General features: G+C 53.6%; 1 protein-coding gene across 1 annotated transcript in view; it reads right to left on the minus strand.

Annotated features, from left to right (window-relative positions):
* Positions 1–16,343, minus strand: part of LOC116937386 (anosmin-1-like) — an 83,536-nt gene that overhangs the window by 46,613 nt on the left and 20,580 nt on the right. Inside the window, exon 2 of the mRNA XM_076055210.1 lies at positions 14,293–14,340. Within this exon, the coding sequence (XP_075911325.1) occupies positions 14,293–14,340 (48 nt within the window). The remainder of the gene's footprint in view (positions 1–14,292; positions 14,341–16,343) is intronic.

Raw genomic sequence — 16,343 nt, forward strand, 5'->3', positions numbered from 1 at the left:
CAGGCACAAAGTCACACAGGCACAAAGTCACACAGACACAAAGTCACTACAGACACACAGTCACACACAGACACACAGACCCAAAGTCACACAGACACACAAAGTCACACAGACACACAAAGTCACACAGACACACAAAGTCACACAGACACACAGACACACAAAGTCACACACAGACACACAAAGTCACACACAGACACAAAGTCACACACAGACACAAAGTCACACAGACACAAAGTCACACAGACACAAAGACACACAAAGTCACACAGACACAAAGTCACACAGACACAAAGACACAAAGTCACACAGACACAAAGTCACACAGACACAAAGTCACACAAAGTCACACAGACACAAAGACACACAAAGTCACACAAAGACACACAAAGTCACACATACACAAAGACACACAAAGACACACAAAGTCACACAGACACACGAAGTCACACACAGACACACAAAGTCACACAGACACAAAGACGCACAAAGACACAAAGTCACACAAAGTCGCACAGACACACAAAGTAACACAGACACACAGACACAAAGTCATACAGTCACACAGACAGACAACACAAAGTCACACAGACACAAAGACACAAAGTCACACAGACACAAAGACAGACACAAAGTCACACAGACACACAGACACACAAAGTAACACAGACACAGACACACAGACACACAAAGTAACAGACACACAGACACACAAAGTAACAGACACACAGACACATAAAGTAACACAGACACACACAGACACACAGACACAAAGTCATACAGACACACAGACACAAAGACACAAAGTCACACAGACACACAAAGTAACACAGACACAAAGACACACAGACAGTCACACAGACACACAAAGTAACAGACACAGACACAAAGTCACACAGACACAGACACACAGACAACACACAGTCACACAAAGTAACACAGACACACACACAGACACACACCAAGCGCCCTATAACTTCACCCGTCTGTCCTTTCAACATTCTTGTCCATCTCTCAAATAACCTCCCACCTCCTCCTGCCCCACACCCACAGCTGAGCGACATCTTAACCACCCCACGTGACACCTCACCCCCCCCCCCCCCACGTGACACCTCAACCCCCCCCCCCCACGTGACACCTCAACCCCCCCCCCCCCACGTGACACCTCTCAACCCCCCCCCCCCACGTGACACCTCAACCCCCCCCCCCCACGTGACACCTCAACCCCCCCCCCAGTGACACCTCAACCCCCCCCCACGTGACACCTCAACCCCCCCCCACGTGACACCTCAACCCCCCCACGTGACACCTCAACCCCCCCCGTGACACCTCAACCCCCCCCACGTGACACCTCAACCCCCCCCACGTGACACCTCAACCCCCCCCACGTGACACCTCAACCCCCCCCCCACGTGACACCTCAACCCCCCCCCACGTGACACCTCAGACACCCCAACCCCCCCACGTCCCCCCCCACGTGACACCTCAACCCCCCCCCACGTGACACCTCAACCCCCCCCACGTGACACCTCAACCCCCCCACGTGACACCTCAACCCCCCCCACGTGACACCTCAACACCCCAACCCCCCACGTGACACCTCAACACCCCAACCCCCCCACGTGACACTCAACACCCCAACCCCCCCACGTGACACCTCAACACCCCAACCCCCCCCCCCCCACGTGACACCTCAACACCCCAACCCCCCCCCCCCCCACGTGACACCTCAACACCCCAACCCCCCCCCCCCACGTGACACCTCAACACCCCCAACCCCCCCCCCACGTGACACCTCAACACCCCAACCCCCCCCCCCACGTGACACCTCAACACCCCCACCCCCCCACGTGACACCTCACACCCCCACCCCCCCCCACGTGACACCTCAACACCCCCACCCCCCCCACGTGACACCTCACACCCCAACCCCCCCCACGTGACACCCCCAACCCCCCCACGTGACACCCCAACCCCCCCCACGTGACACCCGAACCCCCCCACGTGACACCCCAACCCCCCCCACGTGACACCCCAACCCCCCCCACGTGACACCCCAACCCCCCCCACGTGACACCCCAACCCCCCCACGTGACACCCCAACCCCCCCCACGTGACACCCCAACCCCCCCCACGTGACACCCCAACCCCCCCCACGTGACACCCCAACCCCCCCCACGTGACACCCCAACCCCCCCCACGTGACACCTCAACCCCCCCCACGTGACACCTCAACCCCCCCAAGCCACACCACCCCACAAGCCACACACCCCCCCACAAGCCACACCCCCCCCACAAGCCACACCCCCCCACAAGCCACACCCCCCCACAAGCCACCCCCCCCCACAAGCCACCCCCCCCACAAGCCACCCCCCCCACAAGCCCCACCCCCCCACCCCCACAAGCCCCACCCCCACAAGCCACACCCCCACAAGCCACACCCCCTACCCCAAGCCCCCCCCCCAACTGAGCTGCAGTGGTCGCCACTTGTTCACCAAGCGACAAGCCCCCTGGCCGTCACAAACAATTGACTAAGGTGATGAGCCAAGAATGTCTGTGTGGAACGCGCGTGACGTCACTCCACATGAGGCTCCCCCCCCTCATTAATATTAATTAGCGGGTGACGTCACTCCACATGGAGGGGCGGGGCGAGGCGAGGCGCCTCCTCCCGCCTCTTCGGCGTCAACTTACAACCCTCACTACAAAGGCAGAACCCTCATCACGTCAAGTGATCTCCGTAACGCTGTTGAGACATCGAAGTAAAAAGGACGTCACGATGAACAAGGTGATTATAACCTTTACAGGAAATAAGTCTGTCAACTGCGGCCTTACAAATGTCACGTGATCTCCGTAACACTGTTGAGACATCGAAGTAAAAAGGACGTCACGATGAACAAGGTGATTAAAACCTTTACAGGAAATAAGTCTGTCAACTGCGGCCTTACAAATGTCACGTGATCTCCGTAACGCTGTTGAGACATCGAAGTAAAAAGGACGTCACGATGAACAAGGTGATTATAACCTTCACATGAAATAGGTCTGTGTCACCGCGGCCTTACAAACGTCACGCCGTCTCCGTAACGCTGTTGAGACATCGAAGTAAAAAGGACGTCGTGATGAGCAGGGTGATTATAACCTTCACATGAAATAAGTCTGTGTCACCGCGGCCTTACAAACGTCCCGTGATCTCCGTAACGCTGTTGAGACATCGAAGTAAAAAGGACGTCGTGATGAGCAAGGTGATTATAACCTTTACATGAAATAAGTCTGTGTCACCGCAGCCTTACAAACGTCACGTGATCTCCGTAACGCTGCTGAGACATCAAAGTAAAAAGGACGTCACGATGAACAAGGTGATTATAACCTTTACATGAAATAGGTCTGTGTCACCGCGGCCTTACAAACGTCACGCTGTCTCCGTAACGCTGTTGAGACATCGAAGTAAAAAGGACGTCGCGATGAACAAGGTGATTATAACCTTCAAATGAAAGAAGTTTGTGTCACAAGGGCCTCAGAAATTGCACACGAACTGATGCAATGAATATATCACGTCGCGGTCTGTGCTTTTTCGCTGGCAAGTTTCACATTTACTGCAACACACCCGTCCTGGGACGGGCAAAAGGATAGTCACCAATGGCGGAGCCAGGATTGTCAGGTAGGCGGGGGGGAGGGGGCAACCCCTCCTGCAATGAAAAATAATAGAGGAGTTGTTAGTAAGTAAGGAGTTGTTAGTAAGTAAGGAGTTGTTAGTAAGTAAGGAGTTGTTAGTAAGTGAGGAGTTGTTAGTAAGTAAGGAGTTGTTAGTAAGGAATTGTTAGTAAGTACGGAGTTGTTAGTAAGTAAGGAGTTGTTAGTAAAGAGTTGTTAGTAAGTAAGGAGTTGTTAGCAAGTAAGGAGTAGTAAGTAAGGACTTATTAATAAGTAAGGAGTTGTAAGTAGGGACTTGTTAGTAAGCAAGGAATTGTCAGTAAGTAAGGAGTTGTTAGTAAGGACTTGTTAGTAAGGAGGTGCTAGTAAGCAAAGACTTGTCAGTAAGTAAGGAGTTGTTAGTAAGTAAGGAGTTGTTAGTAAGGAGTTGTAAGTAAGGACTTGTTAGTGTTAGTAAGTAAGGAGTTGCCAGTAAGGAGTTGTTGGTAAGTAAGGAGTTGTTAGTAAGTAAGGAGTTGTTAGTAAGTAAGGAGTTGTTAGTGAGTAAGGAGTTGTTAGTAAGTAAGGAGTTGTTAGTAAGTAAGGAGTTGTTAGAAGGAGTTGTTAGTAAGTAAGGAGTTGTTAGTAAGTAAGGAGTCGTCAGTAAGTAAGGAGTCGTCAGTAAGTAAGGAGTTGTTAGTAAGTAAGGAGTTGTAAGTAAGTAAGGAGTTGTTAGTAAGTAAGTAGTTGTTAGTAAGGAGTTGTTAGTAAGGAGTTGTTAGTAAGTAAGGAGTTGTTAGTAAGTAAGGAGTTGTTAGTAAGTAAGGAGTTGTTAGTAAGGAGTTGTTAGTAAGGAGTTGTTAGTTAGTAAGGAGTTGTTAGTAAGTAAGGAGTTGTTAGTAAGTAAGTAGTTGTTAGTAAGTAAGGAGTTGTTAGTAAGGAGTTGTTAGTAAGGAGTTGTTAGTAAGTAAGGAGTTGTTAGCAAGCAAGTAGTTGTTAGTAAGGAGTTGTTAGTAAGTAAGGAGTTGTTAGTAAGGAGCTGTTAGTAAGGAGTTGTTAGTTAGTAAGGAGTTGTTAGTAAGTAGTTGTTGGTAAGCAAGGAGTTGTTAGTAAGTAAGTAGTTGTTAGTTAGTAAGGACTTGTTAGTAAGTAAGGAGTTGTGCGGCGATGGCACAGCCGTCGACCGAGGGGTCCAATTGGAACCGCGTTGTTAGTGATCGCCATCGCGCTCGCTGAAGGTGAATGCCTTCAGGGAAGTCGTGGACTCTGTGTACGCGACTGTGCACAATTCTGTGAGTCGCTTATCGTAACCGCCTTGCCGTTACTCATTGCCCATTATGGACTCGGGACTATCGTCCTATCATCTCGTAGAGTCCCTGGCACGTGATAACATGCCGCACGGCAGCAGTGGGGGTCGGAAAATGCCGATTTATTACTGATAAACCCCAGTGATCCGATCGAAATGAGGGATTTCGATCGCATCATTGGGGGGGGGGGGTGGCACGTGCCACCCCCCCCCCCTCACTGGCTCCGTCAGTGCTAGCAGCGATTATGATGATAGCCAATCGAGACAAAGCAGTGGCTCATCGTCGTCATCATCATCATCAATAACATTCACAAAGACCTCCTGTACACCGGGCGAGGTAGTCAACATCTCCTGCCACCGTGATGATGATGAGAGACACGCAGACTCCAAATATACAGCAGGGGTCCGGAATCGAACCCACGACCTCCCGCACACCGGGCGAGGTAGTCAACATCTCCCTAGCCACCGTGATGATGATGAGAGAGACACACACAAACTCCAAATATACAGCAGCAGGCATCGTCAGAGGTCGGGATCGAACCCACGGCCTCCAGCACACCAGGCGAGGTAGTTAACATCTAAACCACGGGGATAGAGAGACGCGCTAATGCAGCAGCAGGCATCGTCAGGGTCGGGATGGAACCCACGACCTCCTGCACATCAGGCGAGGTAGTCAACATCTCCTGGCCACCGTGTGGGATTCCGCGGTTCGACCCCAGGCAGCCGCCTCGGTAAATCACGATATTTATCTGTGCTGCAGGACGAGGAATCCGATGAGCTGTAAAGCTCTTTGTTTTCACAGATGCTCCAGTCGGGGCACACGGGGAGGGGGGAGGGGGGGGAGATGGGTAAGAACGTGACAACAACAACAACAACTAACGCAAACACGACAGAGAGTGGCGCACCGTACGGGAGAGGTAAACACACCGCCCAGACACGAACAAATATATACACACGCCACAAAACCATCCCCACCTCCCACCCCATCGTCCTAGCAGACAAAGCCCCACTGAAGAGTTTTGAACTTTATTGTTCGGAGAAGCGACCTGGCCACTAGCAATGACGGCTCAACGAAAGCGCCCCCCACCCACCCACATCATTTGGACATTCATAGCTCCACAACAACAGCAACAACAATACGAATCATCCAACAACAATACGAATCATCCAACAACAATACGAATCATCCAACAACAATACGAATCATCCAAATACTGCAACACCATGTGGGAAATCCACCCACCCCCCACGGCCCCGCCCCCTCCAGCCCCCACGGCCCCGCCCCTCCACCCCCCACGGCCCCTCCCCCCCAACCCCCTCTGCCCCCCTCCCCTCCATCCCCGTGGGTGCCATTAAGGGATTAGCGTCACTCCGACATTCCCTTGAACCGATTCGCTCACTCACTCAACCTAGGGGGAGGGGGGGAGGGGCATCACCCCCCCCATCCCCCTCATCCCCCCGCCCCCCTCCAGCCCCCACCACCACCAGAATCCAACAGCTGCCGATTAACCACCAGCACCCTATGGCGCTGTGTGATGAGACTGTGGGTCTCTGTGTGGTGAGTCTACGGGTCTCTGTGTGATGAGTCTATGGGTCTCTGTGTGGTGAGTCTACGGGTCTCTGTGTGATGAGTGTATGGGTCTCTGTGTGATGAGTCTGTAGGGCTCTGTGTGATGAGTCTGTGGGTCTCTGTGTGGTGAGTCTACGGGTCTCTGTGTGATGAGTCTATGGGTCTCTGTGTGGTGAGTCTGTGGGTCTCTGTGTGGTGAGTCTGTGGGTCTCTGTGTGATGAGTCTGTGGGTCTCTGTGTGATGTCTGTGGGTCTCTGTGTGATGAGTCTGTGGGTCTCTGTGTGGTGAGTCTGTGGGTCTCTGTGTGGTGAGTCTGTGGGTCTCTGTGTGGTGAGTCTATGGGTCTCTGTGTGATGAGTCTGTGGGTCTCTGTGTGGTGAGTCTGTGGGTCTCTGTGTGGTGAGTCTGTGGGTCTCTGTGTGATGAATCTATGGGTCTCTGTGTGGTGAGTCTATGGGTCTCTGTGTGATGAGTCTGTGGGTCTCTGTGTGGTGAGTCTGTGGGTCTGTGTGGTGAGTCTGTGGGTCTCTGTGTGATGAGTCTGTGGGTCTCTGTGTGATGAGTCTGTGGGTCTCTGTGTGGTGAGTCTGTGGGTCTCTGTGTGATGAGTCTGTGGGTCTCTGTGTGATGAGTCTATGGGTCTCTGTGTGATGAGTCTGTGGGTCTCTGTGTGATGAGTCTATGGGTCTCTGTGTGATGAGTCTGTGGGTCTCTGTATGATGAGTCTGTGGGTCTCTGTGTGATGAGTCTATGGGTCTCTGGGTGATTAGTCTATGGTTCTCTGTGATGAGTCTATGGGTCTCTGTGTGATGAGTCTGTGGGTCTCTGTGTGGTGAGTCTGTGGGTCTCTGTGTGATGAGTCTATGAGTATCTGTGTGGTGAGTCTGTGGGTCTCTGTGTGATGAGTCTGTGGGTCTCTGTGTGATGAGTCTATGGGTCTCTGGGTGATTAGTCTATGGTTCTCTGTGTGATGAGTCTATGGGTCTCTGTGTAATGAGTCTATGGGTCTCTGTGTGATGAATCTATGGGTCTCTGTGTGATGAGTCTGTGGGTCTCTGTGTGATGAGTCTGTGGGTATCTGTGTGAGAAGGTGGTGTGAGGCGGTGTGTGTCTGTGTGTGTGTCTATGTGTGTGTGTATGTGTCTGTGTGTGTGTCCCGCAATACAACCTCCTCGTGGTGCCGGACGGGCAACGTTGTCGTGGACAGTGCCGTGGGGGGAGGGCCAATTCCGAGTGGCCTTTCCCCTCGGGGTATTTGTAGCCACCACAGCGGATAAATGGGGGCTCTGGACGGGTGCGAGGGGCTGGTAACCCCTCCACCTTCAAAAAATTACCACTATACCACATCTAAAATATCTAACTAATACGCTTGTGCCGGAGGCCCCGGGGGGACAGGCGTCTATGACGTCTCATGGCCAAACCACAATTGGCAGAGCCAGGAGATTGAATCTTTAAACTCGGGGCTCCTCCAGAAACAACGAAAAGCCGCTGCAGGTGGCCACGTGGAATGTTCGAACGCTCACTGCGGAGGAGAGGCTGCCACTCCTCTGTCGGGCGCTGGACCGGTACCGCCTGGATCTCTGTGGTATTCAGGAGGTCCGGTGGACCGGCTCTGGCTCCTGCCACCATGAGGGGTAGACAGTCCTCTACTCGGGGCAGCAGACTGCCAAACAACAGGGTGTGGCTCTTCTTCTGAACAAAAGAATGAAGGGGGCATGGGAGCGTGGCGGTGAGGTGTGGGAAGCTGTAAGCCCCAGGCTACTTTGGGTTCGCCTTCCCATCAACCAGAGACGAGGAGTGGTGGTCGTGGTTATTTATGCCCCCACCGAAGACGAACATCCGTGGAGGGATGCAGGCAAGGCCGATGAGTCAGATGCCTTCTATGACCTCCTGTCCCAGGTGCTAGCTAAAGTGGCCCCTCGGGATAGAGTAATCTTGTTGGGTGACTTCAATGCCCGACTTGGTCATGATGCTGGCACCTGGTCTGGAGTGATTTGAAGGCATGGGCCAGATCAGCTCAATAACAACGGTAGGAGGCTGCTAGATTTTTGTGCAGCCCATGGGCTTGTAATTACCAACACGCTCTTCCGGAATCGGCGCATCCACACAACATCATGGATGCATGCCGGGTCCAAACAAGAACATCTGCTGGACTACATAGTGACGGAACAGCGGATGCGGGCCCATGTCCTTGACACCAGGACCTACCGTGGAGCTGATCTGCCCACTGACCATCGACTAGTCATCTGTAAGATGCGCCTGCCATTCTTCCACTCCGGTGGTGGGTGTACACCCAGGACCGCATTCCAACCTAAGGTGGCCTTGGTCTCAGCTAGCTGATGAAAGTTGCAAGCGAGAATTTCATCATCGCTTGCGGCTGGGGTTGGCATCGTCCCCCACTCCTCCAGATGTCGAGGGAAAATGGGCGAGGTTTAGGACTGTCACTCATGCAGCTGCATTGGCTGCTTTGGGTACGCGGTCCAGACCTCCCCAAAGACCCTGGCTGACAGAGGAGGTGTTCAGGCTGGTTGAGAAAAAGTGACAGGCCCACTCTAATCGTCTACAGCATCCCATGCCAAAGAATGAGGAGGTTTACCGCAGCCTTTGCTCGGAGGTTCGGAGTGCCGTGAGGTGCTGCAAGGATGGGTGGTGGTCGCGGATTGCTGAGGAGATGGAGTCTGCCTCAATGGCCCGCGATCACAAATCCCTATTTAAGTCCATTAAAAAAGTAACCTGCAGCGCCACACCTATTACCATCATTGGGGGAAAAAACGGTGATTTAATCTCAGACCCCCAGGAACAGGTTTGCAGATTTGCTGAGCATTTCTGTGAGGTCCTGGGGGAGGGAAAATTCCTCGACATGGAAAACATCGTGGCACAAGGTAGGGATGACTCTGCTGAGGCTGCAGTGCCTCAAATATTGAAGAAGTTACCCCCTGTGAGCAGCTGGCTAAGATGCCATCTATTGAGGAAGAACTAAAGGCGATCCAGAGTCTGATACCAGGAGAGGCACCGGGCAGAGACGATCTCCCAAGCGAAATGCTGAGGGAGTGTGGCGTTTGTGCACAGATTGCTCTACATGATATCATAACAACAGTTTGGAACACTGGACGGGTTCTGCAGGATTGGAAGGATGCCCTTGTGGTCCCCCTCTTTAAGAAGGGGGACCACACAGACTGTAACAACTACAGGGGCATCTCACTCCTCAGTGTGCCGGGAAAGGTCCTGGCAAGGATTATTCAACATCGCCTTGCCAGGCACGCTGAGGAGAGGCTTGCAGAGCCCCAATGCGGTTTCAGGAAAGGGCGGTCCTGCACAGATGCCATATTTTCTGTCCGTCTGCTACAGCAGAGGTGTAGAGAATTCCAACAAGACCTACATCTATGCTTTATTGACCTGGTCAAGGCCTATGATACCATCAGTAGGCCTGGGCTCTGGGTTGACGCTCATTAAGGACCTTCATGATGGTGAGTGGGCCCGGGTAAAACTACGTGGCCGGGAGTCGGAACCATTCCTTTGTCACCATGGGGTGTGACAGGGATGTCCTCTGGCTCCCACATTATTTAACATCTATTTTGACCACGTAGTTTGTGAAGCCTTCAATAGCTGTACCGGGGGAATTTCCATCTTGTACAGATACAATGGGGGCTGATCGATGCCTGGGTGTGGTCAAGGGATGGCTCCCTATTGCTCAACCATGTTACGTATGTCGATTATTTGGTAATTGCTGCTCACTCAGAGGAGGAATTGGAGGCGCTGCTTCTGAAACTGGAGCGTGCCACTAAGAGGTGGGGCCGTACCATCAGGCCCACCAAAACTAAGCACCTGCCTGGGTATTTTGTACCATCGGACACTCCACCCCCACAGCTCCCAATCGGTGATGGGGCAGTTGTGGAGAGAGTGGAGAATTTCCCATACCTGGGCAGTGTGCTTATGACCGGCTCCAGTTTGACAGCAGAGGTCTCACTCAGAATCAGTCGAGCGCCATCATCTTTTCATCGGTTGCGTAACGCTGTGTGGAAGCTACCTGGTCTGTCACTCCAAACGAAGCTTCAAGTCTTCTTGGCCACGGTCATTCCCTCCCTTCTCTACGCTTGCGAAACGTGGACGCCCCTAATGGAGCATCTTCGCCGACTGGAAACATTTAGGCTTGCCTGCCTACGATCCATCCTGGGTTTAACCTGCAGGCTGGATTGTGTGAGGAGCTCACAAATCCTTGAAAGATCTGGACAAAGTCCCATCAGTGAGCTCCTCCGGCAAGCAAGGCTGCGTTAGCTGGTCCATGTAGCCTGCATGCCCAATCACCGCATGCCTAAACAGCTTTTGTTCGGCCGGATAGAGGGGGCTAAACGGGCACGGCACGGGCTAGAGAAGAGATGGAGTGATGTGGTACAGGAGGACGTGGAGCTGAGTGGACTTGCCGATGACAAGTACCAGCGGTGTCAAGATCGGCCTCTGTGGAGGAGGCTCGTGAAGAATGCTGCTACTGGGCAGTTGGAGGCAGTCGCCCTCCAACAACAACGGAGGGCCGAGGAGCGATGCTCACAACAACGAGCGGAGCGCCGGGTGGCTAAAGCACAGCGGATTGGCACAGTCGGGGCCACAGGCGGTGCATCAGCCAGTCATCTCAGTCATCTCAGTCAGTCGACCCGTGGCACCTGCTGGGTCTGTCCCCGTGACCTCCTGCCAGCGGGCGGTTCGACACTGCACGTGGTAGCCTCAACGTGCACATAGCCTGGCACAAAGCGTCGCGGTGAAGCCACCGCCACTTAGTTGCGAATGGCGCTTGTTGTTGTTGTTGTGTCGGTGTGATAATCAGTGGGGTTGGGCTGCTGGGATGTGGACTAGGGAAGGCTTCTTCCCAGTGCGGGGTGGGGTTTAGTTTTGTGACGGCAGCATCCACAGGCAGGGAAAGTCAAACACCGACTCGGGGCGCCACCGCCGACAACCACGAACGCGTCCCGAGCTTTCCCACGGCGACGCTAACCGTGTGGGGGTTGGTGGATCGCGAGAAGATCAACGCGCGTGTGTGTGTGCGTGCGTCTACGTGTGTGCCTACGTGTGTGTGTGTCAACGTATGTGCGGACATGTGCGCGCGCGTGCGTGCGTGTGTGCGTGTGTGTGTCTACGTGTGTCTACGTGTGTGTGCGTGTGTCTACGTGTGTGTCTACGTGTGTGTCTACGTGTGTGTCTACGTGTGTGTCTACGTGTGTGTCTACGTGTGTGTCTACGTGTGTGTCTACGTGTGCGTGGAGGGGAGCAGTGGTGCAGCGGTTAGCGCTACACCGCGCTACGAAACCGGCGACCCGGGTTCTATTCCCGCTCACGGCCACCTAACCGGTCCCGGGCCTCCCCTAGGTCGACCCAGCCTCAAATAAGTACCCGGTGCGGTGTGTAGTGAACATCGCCACTCTCTCCACTCTCTCCACTCTCCCAGCCTCTCCTCTCTTCTGTCCTACTCTGTCCCACTCTGTCCCACCCTGTCCCACTCTCTCCCACTCTCTCCCACCCTGTCCCACCCTGTCCCACTCTCTCCCACCCTGTCCCACCCTGTCCCACCCTGTCCCACTCTCTCCCACCCTGTCCCACTCTGCTCTGTCCCACTCTCTCCCACTCTCTCCCACTCTCTCCCACTCTCTCCCAGTCTCTCCCACTCTCTCCCAGTCTCTCCCACTCTCTCCCACTCTCTCCCACTCTCTCCCAGTCTCTCCCACTCTCTCCCACTCTCTCCCACTCTCTCCCACTCTCTCCCACTCTCTCCCACCCTGTCCCACCCTGTCCCACCCTGTCCCACCTCTGTCCCTCCCTGTCCCACCCTGTCCCACCCTGTCCCACTCTGTCCCACTCTGTCCCACTCTATCCCACCCTGTCCCACTCTCTCATAACCTGTCCCACCCTGTCCCACCCTGTCCCACTCTACTCTGTCCCACTCTCTCCCACTCTGTCCCAGACTGTCCCACTCTCTCCCACCCTGTCCCACTCTGCTCTGTCCCACCCTGTCCCACTCTGTCCCACCCTGTCCCACTCTCTCCCACCCTGTCCCACCCTGTCCCACCTCTGTCCCACCTCTGTCCCACCCTGTCCCAGCCTGTCCCACCCTGTCTCACCCTGTCCCACCCTGTCCCACCCTGTCCCACTCTGTCCCACTCTGTCCCACTCTCTCCCACTCTGTCCCACCCTGTCCCACTCTGTCCCACCCTGTCCCACTCTGTCCCACTCTGCTCTGTCCCACTCTGTCCCACTCTCTCCCACTCTCTCCCCCCTTCTCTATTCTTGAACGTGTTATCTATTCTTGACCGTGTTATCTATTCATAAAGGCAACAGGAGCTGGAGGTCAACACCCCCCTGACCCCAACTGCACCCCCCCTCCACCCCGCGTCTTTATTTAGCTTCACATCGAGAGCGTCTCCATCCCTCCACCAGCAGGACATGGAGCCGGAGTCGAACCCAGGTCCCGAGTCAAACCCAGGTCACGGTCAGGGGTCAAACCCAGGTCACGCTCAGGAGTCAAACCCAGGTCAAGAGTCAAACCCAGGTCATGGGCAGGAGTCAAACCCAGGTCAGGAGTCAAACCCAGGTCATGAACAGGAGTCAAACCCAGGTCATGAGCAGGGGTCAAACCCAGGTCATGGTCAGGAGTCAAACCCAGGTCAGGGGTCAAACCCAGGTCATGGGCAGGAGTCAAACCCAGGTGACGGTCAGGAGTCAAACCCAGGTCAGGAGTCAAACCCAGGCCATGGGCAGGAGTCAAAACCAGGTCAGGAGTCAAACCCAGATCATGGGCAGGGGTCAAACCCAGGTCATGAGCAGGGGTCAAACCCAGGTCATGAGCAGAGGTCAAACCCAGGTCATGGTCAGAAGTCAAACCCAGGTCAGGAGTCAAACCCAGGTCAGGGGTCAAACCCAGGTCATGGGCAGGAGTCAAACCCAGGTCATGGTCAGGAGTCAAACCCAGGTCAGGAGTCAAACCCAGGTCAGGGGTCAAACCCAGGTCATGAACAGGAGTCAAACCCAGGTCATGAACAGGAGTCAAACCCACGTCAGGGGTCAAACCCAGGTCATGGGCAGGAGTTAAACCCAGGTCAGGGGTCAAACCCAGGTCATGGTCAGGAGTCAAACCCAGGTCAGGAGTCAAACCCAGGTCAGGGGTCAAACCCAGGTCATGGGCAGGAGTCAAACCCAGGTCATGGGCAGGAGTCAAACCCAGGTCAGGGGTCAAACCCAGGTCATGGGCAGGAGTCAAACCCAGGTCAGGGGTCAAACCCAGGTCAGGGGTCAAACCCAGGTCAGGGGTCAAACCCAGGTCATGGGCAGGAGTTAAACCCAGGTCATGAACAGGAGTCAAACCCAGGTCAGGAGTCAAACCCAGGTCAGGAGTCAAGCCCAGACACACACAGACACACACAGAGACACACACACAGAGACAGACAGACACACAGAGACAGACACACACAGACAGACAGACAGACACACACACAGACACCACACACACAGACACTACACACAGTGACACACACATACATACACACAGTGACACTCACATACATACACACACAGTGACGCACACATACATACACACACAGTGACGCACACATACACACTCACACAGAGACATACACACACAGTGACACACACTACACACAGTGACACACACACACATACATACACACAGTGACACACACTACACACAGTGACACACACAGTGACACACACTACACACAGTGACACACACACAGTGACACACACTACACACTCAGAGACTCACACCACCAATGGGCGTCCTCTTACCTCGTTGCAATTTCTGTGCCTCTCACACCAACCCAGAGCCCCGTTCACCTGAGACACACACACAGACAGAGAGACAGAGACAGACAGAGACACACACAGACAGAGACAGACAGAGACAGAGAGACAGACAGAGAGACAGAGTGACAGACAGAGACAGACAGAGACAGAGACAGACAGAGACAGACAGAGACAGAGACAGACAGAGACAAAGAGACAGACAGAGACAGAGAGACAGACAGAGACAGAGAGACAGACAGAGACAGAGAGACAGACAGAGAGAGACAGACAGAGACAGAGACAGACGGAGACAGAGAGACAGACAGAGAGAGACACAGACAGACGGAGACAGACAGACAGACAGAGAGAGACAGACAGACAGACAGAGACACAGACAGAGAGAGACACAGACAGAGAGAGACACAGACAGACAGAGAGACAGACAGACACAGACACAGACAGACACAGACACAGACAGACGGAGACACAGACAGACGGAGACAGAGACAGACAGAGACAGACACAGACACAGAGACAGAGAGACACAGACAGAGACACACACACAGACAGACAGAGACACAGACACAGACAGACGGAGACAGAGAGACAGACAGACACAGACACAGACAGACAGAGACAGACGGAGAGAGATAAAGAGAGACACAGAGAGACAAACACAGAGAGACAGGGAGGGAGACACAGAGAGAAAAAGAGACAGAGAGAGTGAGACACAGAGAGAGACAGAGAGAGAGATAGACAGAGAGAGACACAGAGAGAGACAGAGAGAGACACAGAGAGAGAGACAGGGAGAGAGACACAGAGAGAAAGAGAGACAGAGAGAGACACAGAGAGAGAGACAGAGAGAGTGAGACACAGAGAGAGACACACAGAGAGTGAGACACAGAGAGAGACACACAGAGAAAGACAGAGAGAAAGAGAGAGACACAGAGAGAGATAGACAGAGAGAGGCACAGAGAGAGACACACACAGAGAGAGAGACACAGAGAGAAAAACAGGGAGAGAGACAGGGAGAGAGACACAGAGAGAGAGAGACAGGGAGAGAGACACAGAGAGAAAGAGAGATAGAGAGACACAGAGAGAGAGATAGACAGAGAGAGTGAGACAGAGAGAAATATACACGGAGAAAGACACAGAGATAGACAGAGAGAGAGACACAGAGAGAGAGAAACAGAGAGAGAGACGCACAAAGAGACACAGAGAGAGACACACAGGGTGAGACACACAGAGAGAGAGACACAGAGAGACACAGAGAGATAGACAGACCAGGGAGACAGAGACAGAGAGACAGAGAGACAGAGACAGACAGAGTGACACAGACAGAGACAGAGAGAGACAGTGGGACAGAGTTAAGGCATTCTCCACATTAGACGACACAAAGACAAAGATCCCCCGTGTAGCCTCTAACAGGCTGTAGGGGCAAGTGCTGTTAGCGAGTAGCAGCAGCACCTATACACAGACAAAGATCCCCCGTGTAGCCTCTAACAGGCTGTAGGGGCAAGTGCTGTTAGCGAGTAGCAGCAGCACCTATACACAGACAAAGATCCCCCGTGTAGCCTCTAACAGGCTGTAGGGCTAAGTGCTGTTAGTAAGTAGCAGCAGCAACTATGGCCAGCACCACGCCCGGCCGCCTTTCTATCCCCCACTCCCCACACTCACACAGCTATGAACACACACAAAGACACTGACACACTGACACTGACACAAACACACACGTGTGTACACACACGTGTGTACACACACACACACTGAGACACACACACACACGTGTGTACACACACACACACACTGACACACACACACGTGTGTACACACACACACACACTGACACACACACACACGTGTGTACACACACACACACACACGTGTGTACACACACACACACACACGTGTGTACACACACACACACACACGTGTGTACACACACACACACACACGTGTGTACACACACACACACACACGTGTGTACACACACACACACACGTGTGTACACACACACACACGTGTGTACACACACACACACGTGTGTACACACA

The sequence above is a fragment of the Petromyzon marinus genome, chromosome 70 (assembly GCF_048934315.1).
Source record: "Petromyzon marinus isolate PM22_M1 ecotype Great Lakes invasive population chromosome 70, UKy_Petmar_22M1.pri1.0, whole genome shotgun sequence".
Lineage (NCBI taxonomy): Eukaryota > Metazoa > Chordata > Hyperoartia > Petromyzontiformes > Petromyzontidae > Petromyzon > Petromyzon marinus.